The 26884-nt window shown below is 35.6% G+C and overlaps 1 protein-coding gene across 14 annotated transcripts in view; it reads left to right on the plus strand.

Moving 5' to 3' along the window:
- heph (polypyrimidine tract-binding protein 1 heph) overlaps positions 1 to 26884 on the plus strand; it is a 554552-nt gene that overhangs the window by 342919 nt on the left and 184749 nt on the right. For 3 of the 14 annotated variants that reach the window (XM_069498756.1, XM_069498760.1, XM_069498757.1), the window contains one exon: positions 2817 to 2873. The exons of the other annotated variants lie outside the window; for them this stretch is intronic. In XM_069498756.1, coding sequence (XP_069354857.1) covers positions 2817 to 2873 — 57 coding nt within the window. The remainder of the gene's footprint in view (positions 1 to 2816; positions 2874 to 26884) is intronic. 14 annotated transcript variants of the gene reach the window in all.

Here is a 26884-nt window from a genome sequence, read left to right on the forward strand (position 1 = left end):
AGGTAGTTTCCCATACCTCAATTAAGTATATTAAGTGTGGTTTAGTTAGGGTGTTATAGATAGTGTAACGAAGCTCACGTGGTATACATCGTGCTAAGTTTCTGATGGGGTTTACCCAATTTAATTTTTACCCAATTGCTGCCAATTTACTCATCCTAAAGACCTTTGAGCGTGCTTCAAAAAAGGCGGCGAGCTAACAGGACTGAGTAGGTACGAATAAAAGCTATATGGTGTGTGAAAATCCCTACAAGAGATCTGTGTCTAGCTCAGCTATGGACGTCTATCAGTTGATAATGTGATGATGATTTATCTATGTTCAAACTATTTTAGACAATTGAATTGTTGCCCGTATTTAATAATTCAGTTTTATAATTCCTAATACTGAAGTATAGGTGCCGTCGTACAAAGCTGAAATGCTGGCACATAATGATTGGCCCAAACAACCCACAGGAATGCTGAGAGTGCTTAGTCCAAAGCCAATAGGCTTGTGCCTGGCGAGTTTTTGGTCCACTCGCTGAGCCTCTGAATTCGCAGTCCAAAGCTAAAATTCAATTTGGCTATCGACTAGGCGTCCTGTGCTTAGATTGAGAATAAAAATATCAACTTTTCCGTTTGGCGGAAGACAGGAAATTATATGACGAGATGACGCCAACCTCCAATAGGGAGACGCACAAAAAGAACAATAATATTTTTTAGTTTGTATATTTATTGTTAAAAAAATATCACGAAGTTTTCCCGTCCATACTTAATTACCTACATTTTTACTCACAGTTAACGTTAAACTCGAAAAATTACACTAGAGCCTCTGATAAACTAAACGTGTACCCATTTGCATGACTAATATCTCGGGCAAGTTTGACCAACAATGCCCCATACACGATTTAGGGTAATGGAGTTACTCGTGTATTGTATGTAGTCTGTCACCGCCATTATTAATCGTTTTAGAATGCCAGTGCTATTATGTATTGGTTTACTCTATCATTTTAACTCGTCACTTAGTAAGTTACTTTAAAGGTCTAGGTCGTGGTTATTTTTAGTCTAGCTTATGCTCGCGACTTCGTCCGCGTGGACTACACAAATTTCAAACCCGTAGGTATATTATCCCCTCAATGGTTGAATTTTCGAAAATCCGTTCTTAGCGGATGCCTTCGTCATAATAGCTATCTGCATGCCAAATTTCAGCCCGATCCGTCCAGTAGTTTGAGCTGTGCGTTGATAGATCAGTCAGTCACCTTTTCCATTTATATATATAGATATAAGAGATAAAAGTTTCAGTTTCAAGATAAAAGTTGCAGCTGAATGATTTGCCGTCTCTGTATGACACGAATAACATAATTATGTATCTCGTTAAATATGCAAAAGAGCAATTTCAATTTTCCTCGTTTGTCTTAGATTTATTTACTACCTACATATTTTTTAGAATCATAGATACTTACCGTAATTTTATTATGTTTTATTGTAAATGAAGTCGGCCCTCTTCACGTTTGTTGTTTGAGAACGCTAAATCGAAAAGTGCTTAACTAATTTTAGTAAACTTTTCACCAATTGATTGTGCAAAATTTAATATTTTTAAAAGATATAAAAAGATTTTTATAAAACAGGTTTCTGTGTAAACACAACACCAATAAAAAGGAAATACCTACTTATTTTTAAACACTTTAATATGTACCCATGAAATTAGCAAGTCAATAATCAAGAATTAACTGAAATAGGTACAGGAATCCCTTCAAACTAAATTAAATTGAACACAAACGGATATCTATTTGCATGTCTTATCCTTGGGCTGCCACAGGCGGGGCTTGACCAACAATGGGGCATTTAGCAATTCCCGTAACGAAGTTAAGCTCAGATTGCGGTCTGCCCCTACTTCTATGAATCGTGGGGAAACAGGGTACAAATGAAAATGCTTTGCGGATAGGACTTGGACTGATATTAATCTTCTGCCTTAAGGCGCTGTTTATAATGGAAGTAGCCAACGAAAACGTTGCGATGGCACTTTATACACAAATCACAATAATAATACAACGTTATGTAAATTCCTCAATCATGATGTGCTGGGTACTGGGCTGCTAGGATAATGTCCACCTAAACAGCGAGGCGACAGAAAACAGACTGTTATTAAACTTCGGTTTCGAACGCCAGCTCCTGATGCTGCAATAGTAATGTCACACGAACCATGAGGATGTAGGATCTGAAGATGGGCCTCATTGCTACTTTTAAATCATTTTCATTTGGTGAAATTATCATTTTTCTTCACAGTGCTTTCACATGTGATATTTCATGGGAAGTGATTTTTAAACTTTCGCACATATAATCGTTTGCTACATTACTAGTTTAACTAGATGTTTTTCTTTTTCTAACACAAAGCGATGCGAGTGTTCTTGCTGGCACTCTCTTTAGCATCTTAGCTTGGGTCAATGATCATGCGCATGCGAAAAAATAATGCAGGATTAAATAGATGGTTGTTTCGTGATTTTTACAGGCTATTGTTACCTTATGATGATATTAAAAGGCTTTTCACGTGATTTTTCACATGCTAGCTCTGAAATGGATCAACTATGGTAGGATCTATCTAGGTAGGATTTTATGAATTTATATTAAGGTTAAAACAAAACCCTTCATGTGTTTCTTGTTAACTAGTTTTGGCTTAAGCCACCCTATAAAACATCAGGGTCAAAAGCAATCGTACGTATCCAGATAAAAGTATTAACTAAGTGAATTTCTTAGTTGAACCGAGTATGCAGGTAGTTAAATACGCTTAGTTATTTAGTTTTTCCGCTGTTTACTTACATACTGATTTTTATTTCTTATTACAGGTGAGTGAATCTTCACTACTTGAGTGCAGCAACGGGCGCTACACAGCGTCCGAAACGGTGAGTTCCTTTCGAAAATTTGTTGGTAATTTGCACATCAATACGATGTTATGGCATAAGGGTTGTACGTATTACGTAATTGTAAAAATTCATTTAAGGTACAATGAGTAAATGTACATTAATTTCCTATAAGTAGATAAAGTTAAGTTAGGACCCGCCCCGGTTTCGGATTTTTAGTCAAATGTCTACAGAATTTCTTTCAATTTTTTAATAATATTTTTGGTTACTGTGAGTTAATTTTGGGAGATAGACTCCCTAGCATCGTTAATTTTTTTATGTTTATTTAAGAAGAAGATATTTTATGAACTCGACAATAACTACTAACGGCATATTCAGCATTTACCGAGAAAGCTCTCAAATAGCGCTATTTCTCTCACCTTACAATATGAACTTATTTGGCCGTTATTTAAACATCATTCAGTGTCAGTAACTCGCTATTTATAAATTTGTATTTACATCGCCTTGGCTAACTTAAATTGAATTCGAATATAGCTATCTCCATTTCCTTATATAAAAGTTAAAAAAAATACTTTTGAAGAGACCGAAGAGTTAATCAACAAGATTTTCATACTTTCAAGAGTATCAAAGCGAAACGCGGAATCCACAAAGTTATTCGGCTTTTTGCTATTTCAAACTCCCGTAAGTCATGTAAACATTTTTTTCCACTGGAGTTTTCTGTACATCCAATTTGTGAATACGATTTCGAGAGAAATGAATGAGAACCGCAGATGTATAGATTATACTTTTTGTGAATGTGACTTCATATTATATGTGTTTAGAAATATTTTATTGGAATTAATTCTAGTTTTTTGATTTGTTAGATCATAGGTATTCATTTTATATATTACATTTTTGTGTTTTATTGTTTAGGTATTCATTTTTATACGCCCGCTTCACTACAGTTTTTGCCAAATGCTTCTACAGATAATATTGGCAAGTACCTCTGGAGAAGTTGCAAAAATAAACTGAGGCTACTGTGTATAAACCTTATAATACCTAAAGTAGCTTTTCCCGCGACTCTCAAGTTTTTAGATCCAGCTGTTTGAGACGAAGGTACCTCCATTGATATGTTAGTCAGTCAGGTTTTTCTCTTATATAAATTACTACTAGCTGATCCGCCCGCCCCTACTTCGCTGGGATGGAAATTCTCAAAATCCTCAATAGGTCATTTTATAGAGATCTTATAGATGAAAAATCTTAAGGTTTTAGTAGGCTTAGTGCAGTCATCATCATCATCAACTGGTAGACGTCCACTGCTGGACATAGATCTCTTGGAGGGCGCCGCCTAAATCCAGCGGCTCCCTGCGATTCATCTGATGTCGTTCGTCCAGTTAGTGGGGGGGGGATGTCTATTGGTTTTCCGAACTATGTGCCCTGCCCATTGCCACTTCAGCTTTGCAACCCGTTGTGCTATGTCGGTTACTCTTATTTAGTTCTGCTACGGATCGGATAGATTCCAATCATTAACAAAAGGCTTAGTAGATCTTTCTTCCACTTAACTCTTGGTAAGTGTTCACGACTCCAATGACTAATTACGGCCCACATTCTGCATAAAAATCTACATTAAAAATAAAATAATGCTTACGCGATCCACTTTAAAAGCTATTCTTATAAAGTAGAGTTGAAAGCTCCGTGAACTTACAATCTGATCTCCCAGACTGGAATTGTAACCTGAAACGTGAAGGAATTGGTTTAAGGAACATATTATATGCACGTAAATTTGTTTAAAGTTCAAGTGGCATATTGAATTCTTTTTAATGTTAAAAACCTCATTTTTGTTTAATATAATAAAAACATTCGTTTCTTTTCATTATTATCTCCAGTTACTTACTTTTCCAGTAATTCAAACAATGCCTACTGCCACACATTTTACCTACTGTGGACACACTCGTATAATACGAGTTCATTTTCGGTTTCAGTTCGGCTGATTTTCGGTTAATATTGTAATGGAATTATTATAGCAGCATTTTCAAACATGCCTCATTTATTAACTGACATATCTCGGTAAGCACGCATTACAATGTTACAGATGTATACATCGAATAATTAAAGGTTGAATAATTAAATTGCAATAAAATACCTATTCTGGAATTAAAAGCGATGTAGCATCGGTACATAGCTGAATAAAGTGCAATTAGTTTGGAATATATGAATGGAAAGAATTTCATTTTTAAATAGGGAACGCGCTTTAGCGGTCGTGGCGATCGTTGCGCTGCATGTTTACCAATTAGCATCCAGCACGCGGCTCTCTTCGAAGAATTACATTCCTTATTTTTCCCGTAATTGATATTAGATTCAAGACCGCTTTCCGTACTTACCCACTGACGAGCTTTACTTTTGTTCCGATGTTTGCAGAATAATGAATGAGTTTATTCGAGGGCTTGTTACGAATGCCGTTGTGTTTGCCTTAGTAATTTCAATCAAATCCTCTTCGGTGCATCGAAGGTGGTTTGGCATGTTTGTATTTTAACTTCTCTCTGTATGGATTGTTTCTCGTTTACAAGCACATTGTGTAGAACGTAAACAGATAACAGTCTAAATTGCAGAGCCGCTCTCGTAGGATCGCCTCACCTCTCGTACGCGGAGCGGCGACGAGTTTTTGAATTTTTAAATTACTCATTGTGCGATGGAATGCTGCTAGTCGCGATGTTTCGTAACAACATAGACTGCGCAATCAAATGTGCACTCAAATACTTAGACTTATGCCACAAAATACAAGAGCCGGCCGGGCAGTTGGCACACTTCGCATCGCGGCCGACGATACACTCGCAAGTCTAGGACGCGGTCCTCCGGAGAGTGATACTAACGAATGTAGTCCTAAATATTTGATCGTTAAAGTTGAAATATCCGTGGCTGATAGTACTCTTGATATCCAGCTTTTAAATTACACGGGATGGAGATACATCTATGTAATCCATGAGTTAGGATGCAAGCTCTAATGGATCCATGAAACCGTACACAATACTGTCAGAACGTCTTCATATCGTCGATGCGAGGCAGACATTTTAAGTAGGAAATAAGTTTTACATATGCAGGAGAACCATTCACCTGGAATGGAACGAGATAGTGAAACAATACAGCGCGTCAGAAAGATCGACCGCTTTCGAGTTTCCACCAAGAAAGTTATACTTACGGAAAATGGATCTACGAATGTTACGTTTTGAACTATTGTTTCGTTTGCGTAATGCATTGTTTTGGTTTGGGTGAAACAAAACTATATAGTGGAACTTGTTCTCTGCTTTCTCAAACTTCATGCTTTGTTATTGTATGTCGTTGCATTCGTTAAATTAAGTTAATAATATAAAACTCTTATACTGCATCCTTACGTACCTACTTATAAGTACATAATAGGAAAAACCTGTGACGTCTGTAGGTTATCTCGAATTTTTATGGATATGATATTGCCTCAAAACTTATAGGACTAGTGATATGCTTAGGCTATTCTTGTTTTTGTTATGCTGCTGTATGCTATTGCTAAATATTAACGTAAGAACATAAATCTTAAGTCAGATTGTTAAAATAATGTGATCGTGGTAACCATTGTTTCTCATACAAGTAATCGTCCAAGTCATCGACAGAACCCGTTCCACGCCGACGACGTATAGCGTCGTAGAATGTTATTACCTCGGCAACCGGGAAGCGCAGGCGCAACTGCGTGCAACAGAGAGGGGAAATGAAGAAAGTAGTTAGTTAGAGTGAGATGGTGTCCGTGGGAGGAGGCATGGGGTCAGCGAAAGTGCATTGCCACGGCCATTGCGCCGCACCCGATGGGAAAGTAGTTCTCGACGTATGTGGAATATTCACCATGGGAAATTGTACGAATATTGCAAGACGAGACTCATCTGTAGCTTCATCGACATATCCATTTGTGGTTTTGTACTTATCGATCTCTGCAGAAACACGTATTCATTACTTAGACAGAAATTCGTACTCATTAGGGAAGACCTATGTCCAAACTTGGAAGTTCACAGGCTAACATTAACGTGCTCAACGGCTCTAAGAAGTTGTAATAGAAGGAAATGTATGAACGCGTTTCCACCGCGGAGAACGTGAGGTAGGGTTTGCGGTCGCGACCGCGGCGCACGACGGCGACATGCGACACAATGTCGCACGATTGTGTGCAGTGTGATGGATCGCGGTTGCTCACATCAAATGCCCTCCATACAATTATATATAAACAAGCTGATACCATGATTCTTCCGTATGGATTACAGAAATATACCCCTATATTACCCCCTTAGGGGTTGAATTTTCATAAATCCTTTCCTAGCGGATGCCTACGTCATAATCTAAACTATGTGAATAAAGCTATCTGAATGCCAAATTTCAGCCCGATCCGTCCAGTAGCTTGAGCTGTGCGTTGATAGATCAGTCAGTCATTCAGTCAGATTTTCCTTTTATATATTTAGATAACTTCATGATGTTATGAATGTTTTACGTGTACGCGTTTGATGTGACGTCTTATACCTACAGTTTGCCCACATCATCAACTTCTATAAACTGGTAACGGCCACCATGTCTGAAGCATGTTCGTGGGTGTCATTGTACCCAAATGTGCTTAAACATCGCGCCAGTACTATGTAGCCTGTGGTGCTATTTGTACGCGTGTCAAGCACGTAAACGTAAGTTGGTATATGAATTTGTCTTCTCTTTTGCCTATATGAGTTAAATGTGCGCAAATATAACAAAATTTTAATTTTCATCAGTTTCGGATATTTTAAGTGTTCGTATTCATAAAAAAAGTAGGTAGAAATATCGATCATTTGAATTTGAGAAAAGGGAAAATCGTGTCAAGTGAGGTTTGGATCTCTTGTCTCGCTGGTGGCCGTCGAAACAAAAGGTGTTGCGAAGGTATCCCCTTCAAGACGACCGAGATCTTTAATCCAAGGAACTTTGGCTATATTAAACTTCTAGTAGGTATGTACTAAATTATTTATGGGAGTAATCATATAGGTACTCGTATAACAAGTACCTACATATTATCACAATCCTAATCTTCTATGTATAAAAATGAATCGTAGAATGTGTTGGTAATCGCAAATCTCGAGAACAGCTGAACCGATTTCGCTAATTCTTTTTTCAGAATATTCCTTGAAGTACGAGGATGATTCTTACGGCGAGAAAAATTTAAAACAATTCCTGAAAAATAATCGACTGTTAGGCGGTACGAAGTTCGCCGGGGCAGCTAGTAATATTATAAATGTGAAAGTGTGGATGTTTGGATGTTTGTTACTCAATCACACAAAATCTACTGGATGGATTTGGCTGAAATTTGGAATGGAGATAGATTATACCCTGGATTGAGACATAGGCTACTTTTTATCCCGGAAAATTAAAAGTTCCCGCGGGATTTTGAAAAACGTACGTCCACGCGGATGAAGTCACGGGCCTAGTAATTAATATTTATGATTTTGTCGCTTTTTCGTTACGAGTTACATCGAGATGTTCATCCATGCAACTATGTCGAAATATCGAACAGTTTACCTATAATGGTACGAGTATGTACTCACTTGTACTTATTACCCATACATTATTTTGTCATTAAACAACAATACAATTAAGTAATTACATAAAAGTGATTTACAATAAATATCTTACAGTAAAAGCTCTATCGGTATTGTATCGGTAACTATATTTAATTAATCAATTAATTAAACAAAGTTTAATTAAGCTATTTATTAGCTGACCCAAACTCTGACTCTGTTCGTACTTCTGAAAATCCTTTCTTATTGAAGGAATAGAGACAATTTACATGAAAAATCTCAAGGTTTTCAACAGCGGTTTGAGATGTACTTTGAAATCAGACAGCCGGTTTTTCTTTTATATACAGTTTGATGTTTAACCAAATCAGAAGGAAGAGTGTTTCAAACAAAAATTGCACGCTGCACTCCTATCTCAACACTCAAATTTTTACCCATGTAGAAAATTTTAAACAGTAGTAAACTCTGAAGCTCTGTCTCATGGAGTCTTTAGTAAGTACCTAATTTTTATTGGGAGATGACTTCTAAAATCGGGAATCTTATTATATTGAAAACATTAAACAAGATACATATTAAGAAGAAGCCATGACAGACTAACAAGTCAGCTAAACAGGTTAATGGTATGCATGACTACAATGTTATCGAGTCTATTTTTATAATAATGTGCACTGTAAGATTATATTTGTACGTGCATTTATTACAGGATATATAAAATGGCTTCTAGTAACATAGGCTTTGTTATTGTAACGCTCTACATAAATAAACAACCTGACCCACCACAGTTTCGCTCGAGTGAATTTTTGTAAACACAAATTCTCATAGAACATCTAGTCTAATGCAGAGAGAATTGTTGGATTTCGACTACTAGTACTCGAAATCCCTAAGTGATTTGAGTTTCGAATACCAAAATACTATATTATCTATCACTACTGCTCCCCATCACTGACCTATAGATAATTAATTATTTTATTAATCTCAAGATAATAACAGCCTAATGGGTAGCGATTAAAACCAAGCTTCGGAGTTAGGTCCACAGTTTTATCATGTAATTCATTTATTCATTGAAAACATCAACAGAAGTTTAGACATAAAAAACATAATTGCAATTTACGAAGCTCACTTTGATTAAGTACAACACTAACTATACTATAATATGCAACGAATTTAATAGTTAATGCTCACGACGCGTTGCCCGTATTCGCAAATTACTATATACTCGTACTGGCACCCAGGAGGGCGTTGTGTAGATTTATGTGTGCTTGGTGCTTGCTTGCCTCCTCTGGTTCGAATCTGGTACGCAAGAATGAATTTATTCTCTCAACGCAGGTACGTTGCTAGTTGCTACATGCAAGCTTAGATAGGTTTTTATTAGATAGATATGTAGGAACACTATACACTATGACCGGTTAAAGTATATTTTTTTGAATAATAAAATCATATAGAAATTAATTTTAAAACTAGTAGTTCGCCCCGAAACTTCTAAAACTTTTTTGTTTTGTTTTGAGATTTCATTTTTTGATATTAGGTATAATAGATTGAGTATTGGTTGTTAACGAGTAAGTACAACTAGACATCACCAAAATTATGCAATAGTTTTAGAAATCAAGCCGTTTTGGTGATAGAACCGGGATAAATTTCTAAAAACAGCTAGGTACCTTTATTAAATCCATATTTTAGTCGCAAAATTAAATTACAATGAATGGCCTTCTATTACAGTAAGTAAAGGTATTCTTTTAGCATAAAACCATGCCGTATATTTTTACGAATATACCTATTGGACTTCCGTTTTTAAAAGTATCGTTAAAAAGCCTCGTTAAAGTTAAATATTAATGGGGCCGCTATTTCATTTACTCTGAAAGTGTTTAACGGGGTACTTTAGACGCTTATTATTTGGAAAACGTTAATGTGCTTTACCTACTTCTTTTTCGTAGATATTATTCTTGCGATGAGCAAGAAAAATTTGCTTTCGCTGGTGTTCATGGTTTTTTAAAATTTACTATAATATATTGAGATATTACACTGCGATATTATTTTGTGATTGTGAAAATTAAAGTATATCAAATACCAATTAGGTGTAACGTTTCGTAGAAAGTGAACTGCCATGTTAAGATACTATTTTTATCTAAATATTTTGAATCTTAGCATCGCAAACCTCTTGAAAAAACTCCAAAATCTATGCTCATGTCATAAACTACTAGATGATGTCTGCGTGAATTTAGGTCTATTTTGAAATCCCGTGGGAACTCTTAGATTTTCCGGCATTAAAGTGGTCTATATCTTGTTCGGAATGCAAGCTTTCTATGTACAAAATAGTTGATGCTGCGTGAATTTATGTTTTTTAAAATCTCGTGGTAACTTGATTTTTTCGGGCAAAAGTAGCCTATGTCCATCCTTGGGATGCAAGCTATCTCTGTACCATAATCAAAATCAGTTAAACGGATGGACCGTGAAAAGCTAGCAAATAGACAGACAGACACACGTTTGCGTTTGTTACATTAGTGTGGATAGTGTGGATTATAGAACTACTCTAATACATAGTTTATTTTACTGAAACAATACAGAACAGGTGAAACAACACATGCTTGTTCAAAGCTTACCGAATGACACATTTAATTTGTAACCAATTAGGAAAACGCGTGTAATTAGTAACGACCTAATAAAGCCCCACAAATATAACAATCCAGTGCCTAACCACGGGCAGCCAATTATAAATTAATCTACACCAGATTACACATAGCCGGGCACTTTCAGTAACTTTTTAATTAAAATTCTTCCATAGAATGCACGAAGTTTGTCGGCCTACCTATAATTTCAATTTTTACTTTTGAACCCTCCTCACATATGGAAGCTTTCGTATTCAAAGCTTCAAAATAAGTTATAATAATAGCCTATGCATGCACACCTATATAGAATTCCTTTATAGATCAACGGTTTGTGGTGGCTTGAAGTCCGAACGGTTCTATGGACATAGATTTCCACACGCCATGGTCTTGAGCCGCCGTGCCGCGCCGCTTGAATTCAGCGGCTCTCTGCGACTCTTTTGATGTGTCTGCGCCTTAATATGGTATAATGCACGCAAAACAAGTAGGTCCAATCTGAACACGACGCGTATGACTTTGCATTGTACGAAAACAAATCTCCGCCGGATTTGTGTATTTAATTCTTAGTCCTGCGCAAACCGTCACTTGTTTTGCTGTATCTGTGTCTACTCTTTGTATGGCTTTACGCTTTGTTGTAGGGGTAATATTATTTTATTACTTTTGTAGAATAAAAGTAGCCAAAAACTTTAAAAATTCAGAACCCTAAATAATGGATGCCTTAAAGTTGTAGTGAGTTATAGTTATAATGTTTAAGTACCGATATGCTGGCCGAAATGCTAAATTGATTTGGCTGAATTTTTCCAGAAAGGTGGTAACTGGCCACGGCCGAAGCTTGTCGATATTTAGTTAGATGCAAAATCTCAAATTTATAGATCAAGCGGTTGGACCTCTTAAACTGATACGTCAGTCAGTTTATCGTTTATTATTTACTAGATGATTTAGGTTTTTTAAATCCCGTGGGAAATCTTTGTTTTTCCGGGATAAAAAGTTGCCTATGTCAATTTCCGGGACGCAAGGTATCTTTGTACCGAATCCATACTAATATTATAAATACGAAAGTGTGTCTGTCTATCTTTTTGTCTGTCTGCTCGCGTTTCACGGCCCATCCATTAAACGGATTTTGACGAAATTTGGTACAGCGATAGTTTGCATTCCGGGGGAGGACATAAGTTACTTTTTATCCCAAAAAATCAAAGAGTTCCTACAGGATTTCAAAAACCTAAATCCACGCGGACGAAGTCGCGGGCATCATCTAGTTTCATATAAATCGGTTAAACGGATGGGCCTTTAAGAATCCCGTGGAAACTGTTTTAATTTTTCCGTTATAAAAATATATATATATTTTTCCGTTATAAAAAATATATATATATATATATATATATTATATATATATATATATATATATATATATATATTTTAAAGAATATTAGCCATGTTAAATGACTAATATTCCCCTCTTTCCTCTCCAACTAAGCGTCAAGCTTGTGCTAGGAGTAGGTACGACAATAGTGCAACGGGCGGGGTTTGAACCGTCGACCTTTCGGTTTTCAGTCCACTCCTTTACCCGTTGAGCTATTGAGGCTCTATATATATATATATATATCATCCTATATCAGTCCCCGGGACGTAAGCTACCTCTGTACCAAATTTTATTAAAATCGGTTTAACTTTTAGGCCGTGAAAAGCTAGCAGACAGACACACACACTTACGCATTTATAATATTAGTACGGATTATGTATCAGATCAAATAAAATACACGCGTATATCAGATCCCTCGTTGTTATGTACGACCAAGACATAGTTATATATCATTATTCATATGACTTCCTCCACAATAAATGAAAGGGCATCATTTATACTGCCGCGTCGCCTTGTGGCTGTTAGGCCTTTTCATTTCGCATCCCTATATTTTACTGTTAATATTATGTGACATAAATTAATTATACGTGATTATTCATTTTCGTGATATTTAATTATCAAATTTGATACTACACAGACTTTCTTTATTGAAAAATCTATATACATAAAAGGAAAAGCCGACTGACTGACTGACTGACTGACCTATCAACGCACAGCTCAAACTACTGGGTGGATCGGGCTGAAATTTGGTCATGCAGATAGCTATTGTGACATAGACATCCGATAAGAAAGGATTTTTGAAAATTCAACCCCTAAGGGGGTTAAAAGCAAATTTCAAACCCCTAGGTTTGAAATTTGTGTAGTCCATGCGGACGAGGTCACGGGAATAAGCTAGTTAAAATATAGGGGTATATTTTCTTTTCTGGAAATAATTTTAGTTGGTTATTTTTTAGATTTGTACGTTCCAGTTTATAGTAATGTCATAATGCATACTAATTGTAAATGCGAAAGTGTATCTGTCTGTTTTCACGGTCCAATCGGTTTTAAAGGCTTTGACGAAAGGTACAGAGACAACTTGTACCCTGGGGACTAGGTACATAGGCTTTTTTGTCCCGAAAAATTAAAGAATTCCCAGGGGAAATAAAAAAGAAACATGGCATTTTCTAGTATCTAGTAGGTATTTGTATGAATAATAAAAAAACTTTAAAAAAGACTTTAGCCTGAAACTTTATTTTAGTCTAAAAATACGCTCTAATATCTGAGGTATAGATGACATATTATATTTTGAATTTAATTGTTAATAATAACCGTCGTGCGAATATACTTATAAAAGATGTAACAGAAAAAATACAGAACACTCGAGTCGCGATAAAACAAAATACCAATTTAAGGCACAGAGACGTAGAAAACAGCGCCATTTTCACTCCCCTCGTACTTTTTGGCGCTCCGAGGACCACTCAACCCAATTCTTTTCATATCTATGACAGCTGGTAGGTATACTATCGGGCTTTTAAAGAAACCTATTCATTTTGACCTCAAGACGTTAGGGAACTTAATAACGGGGGTCGGAAGCCGAACCGTGCGGCGAGTGAGGCGCATCATCATTACGATTTAATTTCAAGGGAAAACGCCCGTGACAAAGTCTACGTTGCCATTATTCTGTTCCACCTCAGAGGGTGTTTAATAAACAAATGACGCGGGGCCTCGTAATGATGTACCGGTCCAACCCGCCCTGCCTCTCGCCTTGTAAAGCCTATTTTATGTTCTTTGTAAGTGTACGTACCGACGACCGCACCGCGAGCGAATGAGCCCATTCCAAGAGTACTACTTTGATATTTATGAGGATATAATACAGTTCATTTTCGCACAATATGTCCTCAAAACTATTCGCACCTTATGCAAATAACTATAATGTAGATTGGGTGAGAGAAGTTCTAAGTAGTTAAAAGCTGAAGATTTTAATTTCTATTACGGCTTTTGGGTGACTCAGAATCTCAGAAACTGTGACCGCGTTTACTCGTAAGTAGGATAAAAGGTAAAGGTCGATTGGAGTCGTAATTTTTATTTAAGTCAGAGTTAAAATTGGAATAATTGCTCTTAAAGATTTTGTCCCGAAAGCTGTAAAATTACGAAGGAGATAACAGGCGTTTTACCTGCTCCACAATTCCCCCTAATTTATTCGCTAAAGTTCTTGTAATAGTCACGAATTTGGGTCTTCGCATATACGAGATCTGTTCTTCAAACAGTATTTATCAAATAAACTGCGTAGTGTGTGGTAGTAAGAGTGAAATAATTAAGTAGGTATGAAACTACAACCATTAGGTCAAAGTGAAATTATAGTTCTAATTTATTTCGACTGAAAGTAACCTTAAAATATTTAACTACTTTTCTATGTTATTACTAAGAGTAACTCTTAAGTACTCTATTGTTTTATTGATACAAAAAATAATATTCGTAACGTTACCGTCCTATACTTTTCTTATTCTGAGGAAAGAACCGTGATCAGTAGTGGGCCGGTGATGAAATGAAATGAACGCACATCTGAAACTACTGTAGTTTGAGATGTGCGTTGATAGATCAGTCAGTCAGTCAGCTTTTCTTTTTATATATTTAGATGTCAGGAAAGAGTCAAAGTAATCCAGCGCCATATATAAGACATACTGTTTACATTACAACAAATGGTTTCGATACTTACAAACATTAGCACCTGTCACGGTGTCGCTGTCTTAATAACAGTATTTATAAGGAAAGCTCGGAACACGAAAATACAATTTGGTAAAAGGTGGATGTTGTCGCAGTAACGCGAGTGAAACATTAGGCGGGATCGCGTGCCGTTCCGAGCTTTACAAGAAATTACATACAAATAATAGGTATCGGTGACATGCCCAATGACTCTGGTGATATTTTGGTACCCTCTTGCTTTGCTCATTAGAGCTTTTACGACCGACCTATTAGGGCGTAAAATGTAAATAGATATATTTTGTAGGTATACAACATATTAAGTAGGGACTTAAATTACTATCATCTCGAAAAAACTGTAGGAAACAATAACTTCTAACTAACAGTTGAATTTCTATTTTCTGTTTTCTTTACGAAAAAATATTTCAGGGAGACAAAGCAACCTATGCCCGTCTTCGGGATGCATAATCTGTGCATTTTATGTTTATTTTATTTTATTTTTATTTTATTTTATTTTATTTGCATGACAACATTAAGCGGTTGCATGCTCAGTAGTTGCATGAAAAGCCAACTTGGATTTGTTAACTTTAATACTAACTTGTGCAACCCACTTTGTTTCTTCTTGGTGGTCAAAGTTTGGTACGTAACTTTAACTGTCTTGCAACTGGACCTAAACCGGAAACACTTTCTCTTTTGTAATAATACTAGTTGAAGCCCGCGACTTCGTCCGCGTTGATTAAGGTTTTTTAAAAATCTCATGGGAACTCTTTGATTTTCCGGGATAAAAAGTTGCCTATGTCAATTTCGGTTATGCAAGCTACCTTTGTACCAAATTTCATATAAATCGGTTTAACGGATGGGCTTTTAAGAATGCCGTGAGAACTCTGTCCTTTCCCGGGATTTTTTCAAAATCTTCGACCAAATTTCATCAAAATCTGTTAAACTGTTGGGCCGTGAAAAGCTAGCAGACAGACACACTTTTGCATTTGTTATATTAGCATGGATTTTTGTTTAAATAGGATATTTACAGGATATAGTTAAAAAATTATTACTAAAATTCAGTATAAGGGTTGGGACTTGGAGTTCAATCAGGAAATCGTTGCTTGGTACTTACAATATTAGTTCACCATCAACAGTCCCTAAATCTTCAAATGCGGACAGTACCCGTGCAGCTGTCAGATCCGTAAAAAAATATGGGACAATCTCACAAACTTCTTCTATTAATTAAAAAAAAAATGCGAATTGGTCCAGAAACCTAGGAGAAATCGGTATACCTATATATTACATACATAGAAAAAATGCACCGAATTGAGGACGTCCTCCTTTTCGGAAGTCAGTTAATAATAGATAACTAGTATGTAAATATACAAACAAGCGTATAGAGTTAGATTTTTTTTTAATTACCTTCCGCGATTCGTAAACGACTTTACAAAATACTTATTGGTTTACAAACAGTAAACGAGCGGTCAATCAATCAATGTTAAGGTAAACCTGTTATCGGTGCTCCAGCGGATATCCGATTATGCAGTAAAGGATTATCTTACACGCTGCGAAGCTTTGGCAGACAATCGCTTTGAGTATGGTAATTTAAATACATTGACGATTCACGCCGCTACTGTTTTACAGAAGTTATTTTCGAACTTGTATTTAAAAAAAGATTCCGACGAATTGAGAGCCTCCTCCTTTTTTTGAAGTCGGTTAAAAATAGCTCAAAGGATTAGCAAAGCTGAAGTGGCAGTGGGCAGGTCATGTCAGTCGCAGGTCTGACGACCGATAGGGCAGATGTGTTCGGGAGTAGAGATCGCGTACCGATAAGCGCAGTGTAGGGCGACCTCCAGCTCGCTGGACTTATGACCTGAAGAAGGTTGTGGGAAGGGGAAGGGAGTGGCTGAGGATGGCCGTCTTTGTGACTCACTCTTGAAAAGGCTTATGTCCAGCCGTGGACCGATTGGAAACTGGATTAGATTGGGAACCGATATCAGTTTTTCAAGGAACAATACTTAAACATACCTGGAGATGGATGGATGATATTTTATCGCGGAAAAACTAAGGATTCTTGCGGGATTTTAACATGTATCTAAAATGACACAGTAGGTGGATAGGTACATAGTAGATGTATTGTTCATAAGGGTTTTAAAACATGTGCTTTACATAATATTTGACCTATACATAATATTTTTAAACCTTCAAAGTGATTTAATCAAGCAATATCATTTTGGTAATATAATAAGTAGTTTCAAGCATGTTAACATACTTCAAAAATGGATGAGGCTCTAAGTGACGTGATCCTAATTTTGAAACCATTAAATTGTTGTGAAACAAAATACGAACTATAAAAAACCCTTTCCTATAAAAGGAAATTATTTATCCTTAAACGTGTGAATTCAAGTCAATACATCAGGGTCCAGAGTACGAAGAAAAAAATAACAAAACGTCCGAAGAGGTCCGGATCTCATTTGGACAAATCGCTCGTTGCGGTCAGGTCAGATACCAATAACAAGGGCCACGTGCTATTGTGTTCCTAGCCGTCATTAGACGCTTCCGAAACCCCGACACACGGCATTTAGTATCTTATTCCGGTAAGTATAAGATGTGAATTCACTTAGCTGTATATTTGATCTCACCAATTTGGTTCAATATGACGACCAAATAGCCGAACATCGGCAATCGATTTGTTAGTGCTTTATGACGTCATGAAATATAGTCAATTGATGTAACTTAGTATTTGATTACTCTGCATCTCAAGGATGTCAATTCAATTTAATTTTGGAATTGATTTTGCATTGACGTCAAACTATTTGCGTAACAGATAGGTCAAATACCAATCAAATTAGCAATATAAATCTTAATACCCACATTATCGTGTTTCTTACGCTCACATTTCCGTGCTTTACTGAATCGATTTTAATGAAATTTGGTACACGATTAGCTTACATACCGGGGATGGACATAGGCTACTTTTTATCCCGGAGAATCAATAGTTCCCACGGGATTCTTAAAGACCTATTCGTTTAAACGATTTACATGAAATTTAGTGCATCCTGAAAATTTATATAGGCAACTTTTTATCCCGAAAAATCAAACAGTTCCCATGGGATTAAAAAAACCGAAATCCTCGTGGACGAAGTTGCGGGCATCATCTCGTCTTAAATATTGTAAGAACGGTAGATATCTTGTATTAGCAGAGCGTCTTTCCTGCAAAGAAAAATACTAAAATGTAGGATTTTAAACGCACTTTATAATTAATTAGCCGCGCAACACAAGTAGCTAGTTTGACTACGAAAATTAAAGTGGAGGTACATTTAAAATTATTCACAATTTTAACACAGTGCACTGTAGAGCTGAGCAAACGCGACTTTTCATGTCAATTAATTTGCGAAAGCGTTACGTAGTTATAAATTCCCTAAATTATGCATTATTTTACATAAAACAAACAAAACTATTCATATTATACTCGGATATACCTAGACACACGGCACATAATATGCTAATACTATAACTTTAAACGAAAGAAAAAACTTATCTTGTCCTTAAGGTTTTACTCTCTACCTATTACGATTCATGGCATACAGCCCGCTGACAGACAGACGTGTGGATAGCAGAGGCTCAGCAATAGGATCCCGTTGGCACTCTTCGTGTGGAACCCTAAAAATAAGATCTAACAGTTTGTAATAAGGAAACTTACGGGAGATTGCCATAATAAAGATTTCATATCTAATTTTAAGGAAAATTTATAATTTTTACTCTCTCGAGATATCGAGCTTTAGCAAGGCCAATTATTTGATAAAAGCTTCCGTAAGTAGGCCATCAACATCATAAATAATGAACAACGTTATCAATAATTTCACCGTAACGAATTTTATCAGATCCAAATGAATATATTGCCGTCAAAATATGTAGAAGCCACCGCAGCCATTTATGCCGTCTCGTATATATCAATTGGTTGTAAAAACTTGTAAGGAGTTCTATTACAAAGTTGGTAAAGTACAATTTGCTTTGACAAGACCCAAAACCTAATACGATCATGAAGAACTTTACTATCTCCTTATTTAATTCAGCAGCTTCCATAATATAACACGGGACAGTCGTTCTCGAGAGCAACGCAAACTCGGACTTGTTGCATTTAAGTTAATTAATCCTCAGCTACATCAGATAAAGTCTGGCGTCGCCCTTAAATCCACCTCGGAGAATATAGTTATTGATGGTAGGGTGTAATCTTGACCGGAGTAAGTTTAGTTAGTAGTTTAACCTTATTTCACCCTGTGATAGCTGTTATCATATTGTGGTTAATATTTTATTCATTATAATATCTGAGAGTTATTTTGGTACTGTAATAATATTCTAGCTTTCCAAATCCATTTCTTTATTGAAGCATCTGTTTATTCTTTAAAAAAACACACGTTTCGGTAAGAAATATACGATAAAATCTTTTTCGCTAACACCATAAGTCCTTTCGACGGAATAATCCGTTGGTTTTCCTTTAAGTAATTTTATAAGTACCTAGTCCAAGAATTATATTATTGGAAATGCGTGAGAATGTGTAACTCAAAAAGTTGAGACGCGGTTGTCGAGCGAGCGCCGGGCACTGAATGCGTGCGACAAGCGCCCTAATCCGGCCTTAGCTGAGTCAAGGAAATGAGACTCATGCAAACTGCCTCTTGATTCCGCACCGCTTCTTTACTTATAATGTATGTGATGTGAAAAGCGTTGCCTCCGCTGTTTCTTATGAATTTACGCACGAATTTTCCTCGTTGCTCGGGTGTGAACTACGATAACCGTCTTGGAACGATTCCCAACAATTTGCGCAGGATTTTGGCGATTGGAGTTGTTTCGTTGATTTTCGCTAATTATGTTACAAGATATATAATATATATGATCATAAGTTGTGGCTTATGAGTTACTAGCTGATGTCCATGACTTCGTTCGCGTACATTGAAGCTATTAAAAAATCCTGTAGGAACTATTTGATTTTCCGGGATAAAAAGTCTATGTCACTCTCCAAGTGCAATATAACCATACAAAATCCGTTGCTTCTTATCCTGAAAAAAATTGTTATTGATTATAATTAGGTACTTACTTACCTGCCAAAGAAGTTTCTGATAATTAATAATGATTCATAGTTACGGAATATACCTATAGGCACAGGAACTTTAAAGCGAAAACATAAAATATATAGGTATAATTGTAGGAAATAAAAAACCGGCCTTATTCCTTGTTTTATTTCATTGTATAAAATTTCAGCTTTCCACGTCCAAGACTTTGGGTCAGTCAATGAGTGAGTCAGGACTTTTCACCTATATATATTTTAGTGAAATATACCTATCATACATAGAGATCGTTGATTATATCGTATATAAAATGTGCGTAGGTATTTACTTAATGCGTGCACTCAGTACTTTGTTATATTGAGCTTGAAAGCTATCACGTTAGGTCCTTTGAGTGCGCCTCGTATGCACGCACGAAAATAATCTTAAGATAAACATTATGACGATGAATTTTAACTATTCATACTTATGTTGTACTTTATCAAAGTTAAACTGAGCGTTGCCAGGTTTCTCCCTTGGGTATTTATTGCATATAGTAGACTAGATCAGCCAATTCCTTACAATATAATATTCCTTTTACCGAACATAATTTTGATACTATGTAACTAATTTTCTAGTTATAAGTCTCGCAAATTGCTTTTCCGCTGGAACCATGTCTCATTAACATCGAAATGACGTCATTTTGACGTCAGCCGAAATAAAAATGTATCATCAGCTCGAATCATCAGTCTAGCGCTGACGTCACTAAAATGGCGGCCTCGGACATTATCAATTTGCGGGACTATAGTTAACACAAAAAGCGCAAAATTTATGGTTTTACACAAATAAATAAAAAGGATAACTTATTTTTAAGCCTGGCAACTTTAGGTTCGAGGTTTGAATAATGTCTATTGTTTAAGTAGAATTTGTTATTTTCCATTTGTAGTAAGATGTCATCTATACATATAAAAGGAAAAGGTGACTGACTGACTGACTGACTGACTGACTGACTGACTGACTGACTGATCTATCAACGCACAGCTCAACCTACTGGACGGATCGCGCTGCAATTCGGTATGCAGATAGCTATTATGACGTAGGCGTCCGCTAAGATAGGATTCTTCAAAATGCAACCCCTGAAGGGGTAAAATAGGGGTTTGAAGTTTGTATGAAAGTCTGTCATTTTTGAAGTGTCTATAAAAAAGTTTTGTATTTAATATTTTTGCAATTAGCAGTATGACATATTTTATTAGGCTCATAATGTTAAAATCTCATAGTTAAGGGGACTCAGTTCGGTGCTTTCTTCATACAAACGTAGGAGGGAAATTACAACAATATTCGATATTGTACACACAAAACTAAGAATTATATCGATTTATCTCGTCATTATCTAGGTTTATTGATATATAAAACACTGAAAAAAGTATTGATTTAAAAGTTACGAGGCTCAAAAGATTCCTATTTTAACACTAAATTAATGACAACTTTGGGCGTAAATAAATAAGATTAGGGATATGAAAATTCTAAAACAATTTATCATTAGACGTAGTTTATTTATTCATTAGTTGAAATAATTTTACTTTGCAAACATAAATTCAGCAGTTTTTTCTCAAAAATACTTTTCCTGAACCCTTTTCGCGCGCTTGATTTCGGTGAAAATCATCGTGCCTCTCAACTTTCACATACAATGTCAAGTGAAAAGCAAACATGTTACCCACGTGCGCTGCCAATTTCGGTCGAGCGTCCTGCGTCACCTTAAAGATCAACCCTAAGGGTGTAAAATAGGGGTTTAAAATTTGTGTAGTCCACGCGGACGAAGTCGCGGGCATAAGCTAGTCATCTTATAAACTAAGAGCCTGATTTAATTAAACATTATCAGATTAACAATTCAATACAGCAGTGGTTAAAGTGATAGATAAGGATTACTCGCAATTAGACTCTCCCTGAATCACATCTAGGGTTACCAAACTTTCGGGATATGACCCAAGGCTAAGTTTGGGTCATGTACAGGATTGGCTTCTTTATAATTTTCATGCCCTTGGATTGACTACGGATTCCTATGTATATGTTATAGTTCAATTAACAACACGCTATAACTAGAAAAAATAAATATTATTCATATGCGGACGGATTTCAGGGGCACCACATTATTATCCTAAGCAAACCCCCCTCTTTATGTGAGTAATGAAACGGGGTTATGGCCATCAGCAATGAGAGTTAAGATTGTGTTATAGGTGCACTACCAAAAGTGGATATAGGTACAGTACGCGGCAGAAAGTAATGTACATTGGCCTTTAGAATGACATTTTGGTTTTGTATAGCATTGTCTCTGTCACTCTTACCTATATGACGTTTTGTTAGTCTCAACGACTGAGATAATGCTCTACAAATCTGCTATCTCCTCCTAAAGGTCGATGTACATTACTTTCTGCCGCGTACTGTACTATTTTTACTAGCCATGGTGTGTCTTCTTTACAACAAATCGATTTTCAAATTTATAAGGTTCAAAAAGGAAACTTTCTATTCTAAGTTTGTCAAAAATCATGATACTACTAGCTGATGCGCCCTACTGCTAGTGTTTGATTATTTAAACCTGCAAGTAAAATCTCAAGTTTCTAAACCCAGCAGTTTCTGCTATACAGCGCACTTGTCAGTGATGTCAGTCAGTTAGTTACTTTTTTCTAATTTACCTGCGACTTCGTTCGCGTGGATATAAGTTTTATAAAAGCTGTACGGGAATTACTTGAGTTTCCGGGGTAAAAAGTATCCTATGTGTTAATCCAGGGTATAATCTATCTCTATTCCAAATTTCAGCCAAATCCATCGACTAGTTTTATAAACTTTCGCCTTTATAGTATTAGTGTGAAATATATTTGTGAATATATATATTTTTGTTATCAGCCCTAATATTGCCCTAATACATAAATAACATCCACCTTAACCATTACATCTTGCTTCGAGGAAACCCTGTTAATTAATATCGGTTTTATGTAGCGTAGTTAAAGATATTTAATATGCCCACTAGCGGATTATATCTCTGTGCGAGTCAAGGTAAAAGCTTCGCAATTGAAAATCCTAATATTCTATTGTACCTACACACACAGGTCTACATAATCAGAAACACGAACATAGGTTTACTCTTACCTTCTGAGAAACAAAAAGTTTGAAGATAATTTGCGTTTTTATTACAGAATAATGGAAACATTAATATAATTTTTGCCTTTGGATTTTGGAAGTTCACTTACGTTGACATACCATTTTTTCTCATTCACTTTGCTTTTTTTGCGCATCGAAGCACAAAAATTCTGCCAAACGTTTTGCTCCCTACCACACTACGCTTAGGTTTTGTTAGTTTTTCAAAAACTCATGACAATGAACAAAGCATTTCCAATTTTCCAGCATCACCGTAAGCCTATTAGTCTATTGTCCTCTACTATTTTTATAAGCTTCAAGCTAACATACACAAGAGTACATACAACATTCAATCATGAACTGACTTTTTAATAGAACCGACCTGGGTGTCATAAACATAAATCAATTCAAAAAACTTAAGCCCCTAGCAACACCTGGTGACTACTTGGAAACGTACATTATATTACAATAAACTTAATAGAAACAGAAAACTTAAGTGATAGACCCTTACCGAGGGGCACCTTACCTGAACCCACCCTTTCGGTGCAAAATCTTAACGTAAACTTAGTCCTCTATATTATATCTGGCCCGGTTTTCTAACATCTGCGTCGGCTATAAGTAAAGTTCAAATGTTGAAACAGTGGAAGGGAATGAAATTCGAGTTCTAAATTTCTAATTTATACCCCTACCCACATGAGAATATGAGGGGTGCTGAGATGTAGGCAGCAGATATGTGACGGCGCAAACGCGTACCTTCCTCACGTAGCTAAATAACTTATGTTTGGTTATTAGTACAAGTGTACAAGTGTCACAGAAGCAAGTAGCAATATGTATGAAAATATTATCTTTTAACTAGATAATATTCGCGACTTCGCCTGCGTAAGTTTCGATTTTCACAAGTATATAGCATCTAATTAAAAAATTAAAAACAAGACCGCTCTGCCAATTACATCTTCAAAAATGATAGCCCAAAAAGAAAACTATCTCCTTACTATTAATAGATTGCCGAGGAGATTCTTGAATATTGAGGTAGGATTCTATCTTCAGAAAGAATAACGATGAATTTCTCATAGTTTTATTAATCACTGTTACCACTTTGGATGTTGGTATAGGAATAAATCGGTGTGTCGTAAGACTAACTATTATAACTCAAAATAAACGAAGCGAATGCAGGCAACATTCGTTCTATAGCCTACCTTCACATCAATCCATTCCTACACTCACAAAATATAGATAAATTAACACTGTCAAGTCAATATTTAGAATCTACCTACAACTGTGTACATTATTTTATAATAGGTACCTGCATTTATTTATAATATCTAACATTCGGGCATTCTGACTACATTAAGTTTGTCCTCAAACTTATTATACAAAACAGTTTTTACCTATTTTCATAATATTATACCTATACCTAACAATATCACAAAATTTCAGCAATATGTACATTATAATCCAAATACATCCAAATTTAGTAGTAGACATAATTTTGTAATAAGTATTAATTTTTTTCATTGGAATATTTAGGTTTACGTGTTTTATATCTTATGTACTAACTATCCATGTACTATAACTGTTTGTTTCCACAAAACTAAATAAATAAAATTAAAGTAAATTCGTGTACAGCTTCTGAAACATAATCTGGATTGCATCGAGGACTTTACCCACTTTGGGCCACCCTCGCTTTCCAATCCAATTAATCGCATCTGCACCGGACCCCTCACCGTTAAGTCAAGAACTCATCGTGCTACCAGACATCACGGCCGTGTACGACTTCCAGATGTAACGACTCCACTACTCATCTGCACCGGACCCCTCACCGTCAAGTCAAGAATTCATCGTGCTACCAGACTTCACGGCCGTGTACGACTTCCAGATGTAACGACTGTTGTTAACACATCAAAAAAAACAATAATAGCATCACCCGTTTTATCATGAGTATCAGATCAAATAAGTACTATTCATTAAAAACAAGACACAAAAATATCAAAACACATAATAAGTATCATAATTGTAAAACTAAAATCAAAGTATGTAATCATTCAATAATATACCTTCAAATATCACTACATATAATTAATATCAAAACATCATAACAAAGTATGATAATCGTACCTACTACTAAAATCAAACTAATTGTTTATCCACTCATCAAATACTATTACACAATAATATCTAAACATCATTATATAGTATCATAATCGTATTACTAAAATCAAATTAATTGTTTAATCATTCATCAAATACTATTACACAACAAAATCTAATCATCATAGTATGGTATCATCATCGTAGTACTAAAATTAAAGTAATAGTTTTATCATTCATCAAATCAAATACTATTACACAACAATATCTAAGCATCATAATATAGTATCATAATTGTTGTACTGAAATCAAAGTAATCGTTCGATCATTCGTCAAGTACTATTACACAAAATATCAAAACATCATAATAATAATGTATCATATTTGTGGTAATGAAATCAAAGTAATCATTTAATCTTATATAACATCAAATACTATTACAAAAAAAATCATATCATCATAATATTATAGTATCATAATCTTACTTACATTAAAATAATCATAGTAGTCTTAATAAGCTTACAAATCAGTTCAATCTTTCATCGAGCCTGTCTCATCATCTAAGAATCACTCTGATTACTCAAGATTGTGATCCATGATCAACATGCCAATTGTTTGAATATTTTACTCTGATCAGAAGTAGCCCATTTCCTCATCATGAAATCAATTTTATTTATACCCAGGATAAAGTCGTAAGTTACTCTCAAATAACCAATTTTTCTTCTCACTAAATACCTAAGAATAATGAAAAGGGAGATCTGATGGATATCTGGCTTATTTATTGGTTAAAATCAAAATGACATCAAAAACGTCACCATGGTAACGCAAGGCAAGCTATAAGACGATCAATTTCAATCGACATTGACAAATACCTATTTATACTTCAAACTAATGTAGGTATAAATGAGGTATAAGTAATCGGAGAATCGGAGTACTCTCAGTTTTTGATATTCACTAATTATTTGACTTATTCAATCGTTCTGGTCATTCCAAATTTTTTTTTGTAAGCAAAAGTCTAACTACATATTTTGCACGCGTAAACATAAATGGCAAAATGTGAAAGAGTGGTACCATCCATGAGTGTACCATCATTTATTTCGTTACTCACATTTGGAAAAATAAATCATTTCATTTTATTTCATTTCGTATCATTTCAATCATGCCATGGACAGCTAACAAAACTCTATTTCAAAGAATAACTAATTTAAGATAGGTAGGTATAAATTGGTGAAACGCATTATAAGTCATCCAACAGCAAATGTAGCGGTTAATTTTATTCTTGACATAGTTATTCTCGGACAAAGCCACCCTTGGTGAAATTGGGCCTTAGCAATATTAGAGCCATAAATACTAGAGATATCGTACTAATAATTTATCTAAAATGCTAGTTTCTCTAAGAGAATCCGTTGTGTTATTCGGCAAAAGTTTCTCTTTCAGTCTTTAAACTTTTATAGAGATCTCATTTCGGTATAACCGTTTTTTTTTTTTAGAACTAAATTCTATTTATATTGACTATTTCATGTATTGAGAGCCTTCGGGCACAGAACAGATGTGTCAAATGTTGGGATCAGCAGTAGACGTTGAAATCAGACATTATTTTTATTGATCAAAAGATGAGTTCGTTAATAATTCTAAATCGACTTTTAAT

This window comes from Maniola hyperantus, chromosome 5, assembly GCF_902806685.2.
Source record: "Maniola hyperantus chromosome 5, iAphHyp1.2, whole genome shotgun sequence".
NCBI lineage: Eukaryota > Metazoa > Arthropoda > Insecta > Lepidoptera > Nymphalidae > Maniola > Maniola hyperantus.